At 39.7% G+C, this 10,375-nt stretch overlaps 1 protein-coding gene and 1 non-coding gene across 2 annotated transcripts in view; one reads left to right on the plus strand and one right to left on the minus strand.

Annotated features, from left to right (window-relative positions):
- The window catches only part of clcn2c (chloride channel 2c), a 34,198-nt gene extending 25,003 nt beyond the window's left edge, over positions 1 to 9,195 (plus strand). Inside the window, exons 14-23 of the mRNA XM_056473592.1 lie at positions 964 to 1,074; positions 1,532 to 1,745; positions 3,605 to 3,738; positions 3,836 to 3,957; positions 5,335 to 5,440; positions 6,120 to 6,187; positions 6,614 to 6,652; positions 6,734 to 6,838; positions 7,456 to 7,542; positions 8,880 to 9,195. Of these exons, the coding sequence (XP_056329567.1) occupies positions 964 to 1,074; positions 1,532 to 1,745; positions 3,605 to 3,738; positions 3,836 to 3,957; positions 5,335 to 5,440; positions 6,120 to 6,187; positions 6,614 to 6,652; positions 6,734 to 6,838; positions 7,456 to 7,542; positions 8,880 to 9,023 (1,130 nt within the window). The 3' untranslated portion in view covers positions 9,024 to 9,195. The remainder of the gene's footprint in view (positions 1 to 963; positions 1,075 to 1,531; positions 1,746 to 3,604; positions 3,739 to 3,835; positions 3,958 to 5,334; positions 5,441 to 6,119; positions 6,188 to 6,613; positions 6,653 to 6,733; positions 6,839 to 7,455; positions 7,543 to 8,879) is intronic.
- Positions 9,196 to 9,648: 453 nt separating this feature from the next.
- On the minus strand, positions 9,649 to 9,720 carry trnag-ucc (transfer RNA glycine (anticodon UCC)). Its single transcript has one exon. It is a non-coding gene; the product is annotated as a tRNA-Gly (tRNA).
- Positions 9,721 to 10,375: the final 655 nt, after the last annotated feature.

Below are 10,375 nucleotides of genomic sequence, written 5' to 3' on the forward strand. Positions count from 1 at the left end.
ACAAAGCAACTAAAGATTAATAGCTATATGATACAAGTTTTGTTAATCTAATGCAAAAATAAACATATATCTATATATACTTTAATATAGCAAGATACATGTTTTATTTAAAAGGTCAAATCAGGTTTTAATCCTTAATTTATAGAACTAATACAGTAAAGACTTTTATAATGTTAAAAATCTGTTTAAAAATGCACAAAATATGACAATAATAATAATATTTCTTAATGTTTCTTGATCCTCATGTTCGACTGATTTGTGAAGGATCATGTGACTCTGAAGACTGCAGTAATGAGGCTAAAATTCAGCTTTACATCACAGATATAAATTACACTTTACTATACAATCTCATAGAAACTGCCTGTTTTAATTTATAATAATATTTCATCATTTTTAAGTATTTTTGATTAAATAAACGCAGCTTTGGTGAGCAGAAGAGACTTTTGATAGCGTATATTTACTAGTTTTTTATATAATATCTAGGGCCAGACGGAATCTGCGGACGTTTTTTGTTATTTCTGTGGAGAATTTTGGTAAAAATTTGCGGATTTCTGCTGAATTATTTAGGGAGAATCATAACTAAAACCTTAATATGCGAAATAAAAAATAATCTCTTTTTAACTTTTATTTAATGTTTACAATGCAAATCCAATTTGATCCATTTTATTTGGTAAACAAAGCAAGACTCTCATATAATATCTCTACTAAAAGACAGAAAATATTACTGTACACACTGTATTGTACATAAATCAGATGAATATTTTCATATTAGTCAATAATATTACAGTAATTAATTTAATAACTGAATAAATATAGATTTACACACATTTACTCAAGTAAATAAACAGAATTAATGATGGGTTAAAAATCTGCGGAAATCTGCGCGCACAGATTCCATGTGGGACCTAATGATAACCTATTGACTTATTTCTGTGTGTATGCTAATGTGTGTGTGTGTTTCAGGTGCTGGGTTTGGCCGTTTGATTGGTGAAGGAATGGCCACGTTGTTTCCAGAAGGATTCAACACAGATGGACACATATATCCCATAGTTCCCGGTGCTTATGCTGTTGTGGGTGAGCAGCTGCTTTTATCCAAAGTCTGAAGTGACCTGCAAGGCACTAAGCCAGGGGTCGGGAACCTTTTTTCAGCAAAGAGCCATTTCTGATATTGTTGGCGAATGTATTTTTTTAAAGAGCCATTGGTTCCCTGCTACTGCATTAAGCGACTCATTGTAAAGAAGAAACACTCGCTATATATACTCTGCAACTATATGGAATTCTCGCTGAACTCTTTTGGCACTAGGTCACGGTTTTGGTATGGCTCAGTATAAAGAAAAGAAATAAAAAACTTTGCAAGCAAAATACAATATGGGGATATGCATTGGTATGCAGAAGGACTTTTTCAGTAACCTGAGTCAAACGCTTTCAGCGAACTGTGTGCTGTTACAAAATCGGCACTGTCCGCAGATTCTGTCTGGCCCCACTTTTCAGTAAACTGATGAGTGTTTTTCTGCTTTCTGGACGTTTGCAGGAGCGGCGGCTCTAACAGCAGGAGTCACACACACCATGTCGACCGCAGTGATCATGATGGAGCTGACGGGTCACCTCAGCTACTCTCTGCCCATCCTGATCTCCGTCATCCTCTCCAACATGGTGTCTCAGAGCCTGCAGCCCTCCATCTACGACACCATCATCCGCATCAAGAGACTGCCCTACCTGCCGCTGCTCAGATGGGGACAGAGGGAGTGAGGATCTGTGTTTACATTGCTTTTGATTTACATTACATTGCTGTGCCTTAAAGCACTGATAGGCCCTTCCTAAATGATTAATAGCTCCACCCTAAAGCACTGCCCTAAAGCACTGATACCTCCAGTCCAAAGCACTGATAGCCCCTCCCTAAATGACTGATAGCCCCACCTTAAAGGACTGATAGCTTCTCCCTAATGCACTAATAGCCCTGCCTTAAATGACTGATACCTCCACCTTACAGCACTGATAGCCCCTCCCTAAATATAGTCCCGCCCTAAACCATTGATAGTTCTACCCTAAATGACTGATACCTCCACCCTAAAGCACTGATAGCACCTCCCTAAATGACTGAAAGCTCCACCCTAAAGCACTGATAGCCCTGCCTTAAATGACTGATAGCTCCACCCTAAAGCACTGTTAGCCCCTCCCAAAATGACTGATAGCCCAGCCCTAAAAGACTGAAAGCTCTGCCTTAAAGCACTGATAGCTCCGACCTAAAACACTGATAGCCCCTTCCTAAATGACTGATAGCCCCGCTCTAAAACATTGATAGCCCTGCCCTAAAACACTGATAGCTCCGCCCTTAAACACTGATAGCTCCACCCTAAAGCACTGATAGCCTCTCCCAAAATGACTGATAGCCCCACCATAAAGGACTGATAGCTTCGCCCTAATGCACTGATAGCCTTGCCTTAAATGACTGATAGCTCCACCCTAAAGCACTGATAGCCCCTCCCTAAATGACTGATAGCCCAGCCCTAAAAGACTGAAAGCTCCGCCCTTAAGCACTAATAGCCCCACCCTAATGTACTGATAGCCCTGCCTTAAAACACTGAAAGCTCTGCCCTAAAACACTTATAGCTCCACCCTAAAACACTTATAGCTCCGCCCTACAGCACTGATTGCCCCTTCCTAAATGACTGATAGCCCCACCCTAAAACATTAATTGCCCTGCCCTAAAGCACTGATAGCCTCGCCCTAAAACACTAATAGCCCCACCTTAAAGCACTGTTAGCCCCACACTGAAACACTGAAAACTCTGCCCTAAATGACTGATAACCCCTTCCTAAAGCACTGGTAACCCCACCCTAAAGCACTAATAGTCCTGCCCTAAAGCACTGATAACCACGCCCTAAATGACCGATATTCCCCTCTCTAAACGACTGGAAGCTCCCCCCTAAAGCACTGATAGCCTCTCCCGAAATAACTGATTGCCCCACCCTAAATGATTGATAGCTCCACCCTAAAGCACTGATAGCCCCTCCCTAAATGACTGATAGCCCAGCCCTAAAAGACTGAAAGATCTGCCCTAAAGCACTGATAGCTCCACCCTAAAGCATTGATAGTCCCGCCCTAAAAGACTGAAAGCTCTGCCCTAAAACACTGATAGCCACGCCCTAAAGCATTGATAGTCCCGCCCTAAATAACCGATCGCTCTGGCCCTAAGCACTGATAGCCATGCCCTAAAGCATTGATAGTCCCTGCCCTAAAACACTGATAGCTCCACCCTGAAAACACTGATAGGCTCTACCTAAAGGACCGATTGCTCCTCCTTAAAGGACAGATAGCTCCGCCCTAAAGGCGTTCCATGTGACTAAAAGTGAAGAAAAGTCATTTTCGAGGGGCAGGGAATGTTATGATATTTGATTAACGATTATAAAGGCAACAAATACACTATTAATATCAAGCACTACTTTATAAATATAAACAATAATAAGAGCACATTTTAATTAGATGGGGACCTGAAGTGTTTTAATTAGTCTTAAGTGTCTTGACTATTCAACATGGATCACGGTTTCCACAATAATGCAGGTTGAATCAGATTTCTCACACTTTGTATTTTTTCCATCTGCAGGAAAAGTAAGATCCACGTGGAGGACTTCATGAATAAAGATGTTCGCTTTATCACATTAAACTCCACATACAGAGACGTGTTCAAGATCCTGTGCTCAGGGAATCTGAAGACAGTGCCCATGGTGAAATCCACAGGTACAGAGAAGCACAGATTGTGAATATTATTGTGTGTGTGATCGATGTGTGTGATCAGTGTGTGTGATCAGTGTGTGTTTTTGTTTGTGTTTCCCAGAGTCAATGTTGTTTTTGGGCTCTATTGAGCGTGCTCAGTTGTTGACGCTCCTGATGCAGCGAGCGCAATACCTGCGGGGCGGAGCCTCCAGTATACCTGCCCACAGCAAAGTTCATTTCCAGGTCACGACACTAATTCATTTAAAATAAATAAATAAATAATAGTAATTTTGTTTTATTTAAATAGATTTTTATTTATTTTCTTTTTAAAAAGCTGTTCTTTTTTAGTTTAATATTATTACTTTATTTTAATTTGATCATTATTTTGTTGTATTTTATTAATTGATATTTTATTTTAATTTTAATTTCTTAATTTATTTTGTAGCATTTTATTTTGTCATTTTTTAATTAATTTTTTTTTTAATTTGACTAGTATTTTGTTTAATTTTCAGTTGTTCTTTATTTGGTTTAATTTTATTATTTAATTTTAATTGTTTCATTATTTTATTTTGTTCACTTTTGTTTTCATCTTATTAATTTGTATTTTATTTTAACTTATTTTAATTTGAGTATTATTTTATTTAAATTAATTCCAATTTTATCATTATCATTTTTTTCATTTTTATTTAATTAGTAATTTATTTAATTTTGATAATTATTTTGTTTAATTTTATTAATTGTTTTATTTTAAATTTATTTTAGTTAATTTCTTATTTTATTTTTAAATTAATTATTATGTAAAATTCTAAATTTAAAATATAAAAAAAATCTATTTATTTAAATTAATTCATATTTTTATTTCATTTTGTTAATTGTATTTCATTCATTCATTTTCTTTTCGGCTTAGTCCCTTTATTAATCTGTGGTCGCCACAGCAGAATGAACCGCCAACTTATCCAGCATATGTTTTTTATGCAACGGATGCCCTTCCAGCTGCAACTCATCTCTGGGAAATATCCATACACACTCATTCACACACATACACTACGGACAATTTAGCTTACCCAATTCACCTGTACCACATGTCTTTGGGGGAAACCGGAGCACCCGGAGGAAACCCACGTGAACGCAGGGAGAACATGCAAACTCCACACAGAAACGCCAACTGACCCAGCCGGGGCTCGAACCAGCGATCTTCTTGCTGTGAGGCGACAGCACTACTTACTGCGCCACTGCATCGCCATTGTATTTCATTTTTAATTGATTTTAATATGATCAATATTTTGTTTAATTGATTTTAATTTGTTTTAATTGGTCAATGTCTTATTTTATTTAAATTTACTTTAGTCATTCTTTAATTTAGCGTCATTAAAATTCTATAATTTTATTTCATTTTTAATTTATTTATTTTTATTTATTTATTTTTTTGTTTTTATTTTATTTTGTTCATTATTTTATTATTTTTTATGTAATATTTATTAATTATTCAGATTCATTTGTCATTTTTTATTTTTTCCAAGCAAAAGGAAAATGTCAATATCATGCAGCATTTCATCCTTTTAACACTGTGTGTGTGTGTGTGTGTGTGCGTGCGTGCATGCGTGCGTGCGTGTGTTTTAGATGGCCACAGAAGACTCTTCATCTGCTTCCGCTCATGTTTCTCCTTCTACACCTCTAAAATCTGCTCTGAAGAGAGCGACTGCAGACCAGGAACAGTTAAACAACAGTAATAACTAAACCCACACTCGCTCTATTTTACATTTTCACAAAATAAAAGTATCATGCGTACATGAAGGAGGTCAGACAGAATATATATATATAAATGTAACATTCATTCATTCATTCATTTGCCTTCGGCTTAGTTTCTTATTTATCAGGGGTCACCACAGTGGAATGAACCGCCAACTTATCCAGCATATGTTTTACACAGCAGATGCCCTTCCAGCTGCAACCCATCACTGGGAAACACCCATACACATACACACACACACACTCATACACTACAGCCAGTTTAGTTCATCAATTCCCCTATAGTGCATGTGTTTGGACTGTGGTGGGAACCGGAGCACCCGGAGGAAACCCACACCAACATGGGGAGAACATGCAAACTCCACACAAAAACACCAACTGATCCAGCTGGAACTCGAACCAGTGACCTTCTTGCTGTGAGGCGACAGTGCTAACCACTGAGCCACCTTTATTTTATTCCTTTGTACTGTATTCTGATCTGCGTAATAATATAGTGCACACTTTTACACTAGAGAGAAGTTTAAGTGTGAATCTTGTGATTTGAGACTCTCATCTCGTGTGTGTGTGTGTGTGTGTGTGTGTGTGTGTGTGTGTGTGTGCGTGTGTGTGTGTGTGTGTGTGTGTGCGTGTGTGTGTGTGTGTGTTATTTCTCTCAGATGTTTATGATTCTGGCCTGAGCTTTAAGACGTGCTTCTGTTCTCGGCCGGACATCGACGCTATGAAGGTCAAACACACACAGTCATAATCAGAAACATACACACACTTTCACACACCCACACATATTCACACAATTACTTACAGACATATTCACAAACACACACTGTCATGTAGAAAGTAAAACACAATCGCACATATTCACACAAACATACAGAAAAGCACATGCATACGTTCACACACACACACACACACACACACACACACACACACACACACACACTGTCATAAAGGAAGTGAAGCACACTCAGTCTTACACAACATGCACACACACATATTCATAAACACACTCACACACTCTCTCTGTCTTACACACACTCACACATATTCACAAAGACACTCACTCTCTCTCTCTCTCACACACACACTTACAAACATGTTCACAGAGACTCACCGTGTGTTAATATGTGTGTAATGTGTGTGTGTGTCTCTCTAGAATGACCCAGATGCACATGATGATACGATACTTCAAGAGGTGAGGACACTTTAAGACACACAAACACACACACACACACACATACACTCAAGTCCAGTTTCTCTGTATGTGTGTGTGCAGATTGAGGAGTGGGAGGAGCAACAGCTTGATGAGCAGGTGAACTTCAACAGCTGCCAGATTGACCCCGCCCCCTTCCAGCTGGTGGAGCGAACAACACTGCACAAGGTGTGTGTGTGTGTGTGTGTTTGAGAGTGTGTGTGTGTGTGTGTGTGTTTGAGTGAGTGTGAGAGAGACCGTGTGTGTGTGTATTTGTCAGTGTGTTTGAGAGTGTGTCTGTGTTTCAGAGTGTGTGTTTGAGTGAGTGTGTGCGCGTGTGTGTGCATGTGTGTGCGTACCTGTTTTTGTGTGTGTGTGCGTGCCTGTTTTTGTGTGTGTACGTGTGTGTGCATGTGTGTGCGTGCCTGTTTTTGTGTTTGGGTGTGTGTGTGTGTGTGTGTGTGCGTGTTGTTTGTGTGAGTGTGTTTGAGTGTGCATGCGTGAGTGCATGTGTTCGTGTGTGTGAGTGTGCGTGTTGTTTGTGTGAGTGTGTTTGAGTGCGTGTGTGTGTGCGTGTTTGTGTGTGCGTGCGTGAGTGCATGTGTGCGTGTGTGAGTGCATGCGTTCGTGTTTGTGTGTGTTTGAGTGTGTGTGCGTGTTTGTGTGCGTGTGTGAGTGCACGCGTTCGTATGTGTGTGTGTGAGTGTGCGTGTTTGTGTGCGTGTGTGTGTTTGTGAGAGTGTGTATGTGTATGTGTGTGTGTGCGCTAAATGACTGATATCTGTGTTCTTCTCTCTCTCTGACAGACTCACAGCATGTTCTCTGTGTTGAATCTGGACTCTGCATTCGTCACCAGTGTGGGTCGATTAGTGGGAGTGGTTTCCCTGAAGGAGGTGAGCGTTTAGACCTGATGATCACTCTGTGCTGTGCCGTTATTTTCAGATAAACACACAGATAAAGTCATTCCGCCGTATTTTGTTTTGATGATCCCCTTAACACATTTTGTTGATTATAAGTAGGACCAGACAGAATTTATACGGAATGATTTTAGGAGTATCATAACAAAAAAATCACAGTGGGGAAGCACAGCAAGAAGGTCGCTGGTTCGAGCTTCGGCTGGGTCAGTTGTCATTTCTGTGTGGAGTTTGCATGTTTTCCCCGTGTTGCCGTGGGTTTCCTTCGGGTGCTCCGGTTTCTCCCACAGTCCAAACACATTGGCCGTAGTGTATGAATGTGAATGCAAGAGTGTATGGGTGTCTCCCAGTACTGGGTTGCAGGTGGAAGGGCCTCCGCTGCGTAAAACAAATGCTGGATAAGTTGGCGGTTCATTCCACTGTGGCGATCTCTGATGAATAAAGGGACTAAGCCATAAAGAAAATGAATGAACAAATAAATGAATATAAATTTACACACATGTACATTTACACACTCATTACACAACTCAGCGTTTTGACCACACTTCATTATAATTGTTCATTTATTCCTCTGCTGGAGATTAGAACTGAATTTAGAAATAGTTTTGATCAAATCTTTGAGCTTAACAAAGGAAATTAAATATGTGGGCTAATGGATGTGTTCAGTGGAGTGAGTTTCCACCGTTTCCTTACTCCACCAAAGTAAAGGAGTAAAGAGTAAAAGTAAAGCAAAGAGAAAGTCAAGAGGCTGAATGGAGGAGGCTCGTTCTTTATCCTCGCGCTGCAGATGCTGTGTTTAACTGTTTTCTCTAGTGAAGCGTTCAGTTTTTACACTTACAAAGTCGTCATGTAAATAGTAAATACAGCATGGAGCGACACAACTGACTCTTAAAGGGAATGAGAGACGAGACTCTGACTGGTTCAATGCAGGTTATGCTCAAAACACACCCAGAACTCATCAGAGAATAAGCTCAACCCTGTTAGACCATGCGCCGGGGCACAGAGCGGATTTATCCATGCTTAAAATATCAGAAGTGGATTCAGACACGGCCTTAATGCTTTTACACCATGAGCTTTAGACTTTTAGCCTAGTTTGTTAAAATAGAGCCCTTAGACTCAATGATGGGCTAAAAAATCTGCAGAATTCTGTGCTTTCCTACTTTCCAACTACAAGGCAGCTCATTCTCATTATTATGTTTAACAGACTGTAAGGTTAGTGTTAGTGTAAATTGACATTAAGACATTGACATTTGTGTATCTTGCTCTCTCTGTGTCTGTGTGTGTGTGTGTGTGTGTGTGTGTGTGTGTGTGTGTAGTTGTGTGACGCCATCACGAACTCCATGCCGCAGGACGGTGTGTGTCTTTCTCCAATTCTGTCCGGTTTCAGAGAGCGAGGCTCTGCAGGATGGAGACCTGAGGTGTGTGAGCTGCACAAACTGCTGGACCACCAGGACTGCTGAAACACACACACAACCACCACAGCCAGTGTGTGTGTGTGTTATTCATGATTAACTGTGTGTAAAAATAATTAATGTCTGTGAAAATGGGTTTGTTTCTGTAATGGCCACACACAAAATCTCAACCTGTGTGTGCGCGCATGTGCGTGCGTGCGTGTGTGTTATTTATGATTAACTGGGTGTAAAATAATCAATGTGTCTGTGAAAATGTGCAATGGACACAGAAAGACACACGCAACCTCAACTAATGTGTGTGTGTGTTACTCGTGACTAGCTGTGTGTTAAAATAATCAGTCTTTAAAAAATGTGTGTGTTTCTGTGATGGACTAAAACAGTTTCTTGTCTAAGACTCGACACGTGTTCTGATATTCAGATTTTTTGTTTTTTGTTTTGAGTATTAATTTGTGTGTGTGTGTGTGTGTGTGAATGGATGGCTGTGGCTGAAGGACATCATCCACTGTGTAAAATTATGCTGGAATAGTTGGCGGTTCATTCTGTGGCAACCCTTGATGAATAAAGGAACTAAGCCGACAGAAAATGAATGAATGAATTGTAAAATGCTTTGAAGCAGAGAGAAACTTTAACAAATCAACAAGTGTACATGAAAGAAAAGTAAAAAAAAGTGTTTTGCGTTGGCCGGGAATCGAACCCGGGTCAACTGCTTGGAAGGCAGCTATGCTCACCACTATACCACCAACGCATGGCAATAATGTGAACCATCGCTCTACAAGAACAGCACCTGATTCCCGGAGAAACTTCTTTTCTATGTCATATAATATTTCTGTGTTGTTGTGTTGCTATAATAACAGCTACCTACATGTATTACAAATTTGTTTAGTTGTAAGTTTAAAGTAATTTCACAGATTTCCCCTAATATAATTCAAGTAGCATTAGCATGTTAGCTGTGCCTTCAAACACACAACGTTAGTTTCAAACCGCGCCTCTGCTCGAGCTGCTGAATTACTCAGTTTACTCTCTGAAATACAAACACCAGACTACTGTGTTTTTTCTGCATAAAAATATTAATTCTTTTCGCGTTTACCTGCTGGCAAACGAGTGCCATTTGATCAGAGGATCGGCGTGTGGTGTGTGTTGATGTTTGTCAGACGCTAACTCTAGGTCCAGAAATGGATTTATTTGACGATCTTCCAGAACCTACAAACGATCCAGGTGGGATTTTCACACTAATTATATAAGAAATAAGCATCATGCATATGTTATATATGTTAAAGTCAGTCATCTGGACAGATAAACGTGAACATTCGGACAGTGCAGTGCACGCGCCTGAATTAGCTTTAGTATTGTTATTACCCTCACACATTTTTACAGAATGTGCCTGTTTTAAAGTCTAAATG

Source organism: Danio aesculapii, chromosome 15, assembly GCF_903798145.1.
Source record: "Danio aesculapii chromosome 15, fDanAes4.1, whole genome shotgun sequence".
Classification (NCBI taxonomy): Eukaryota; Metazoa; Chordata; class Actinopteri; order Cypriniformes; family Danionidae; genus Danio; species Danio aesculapii.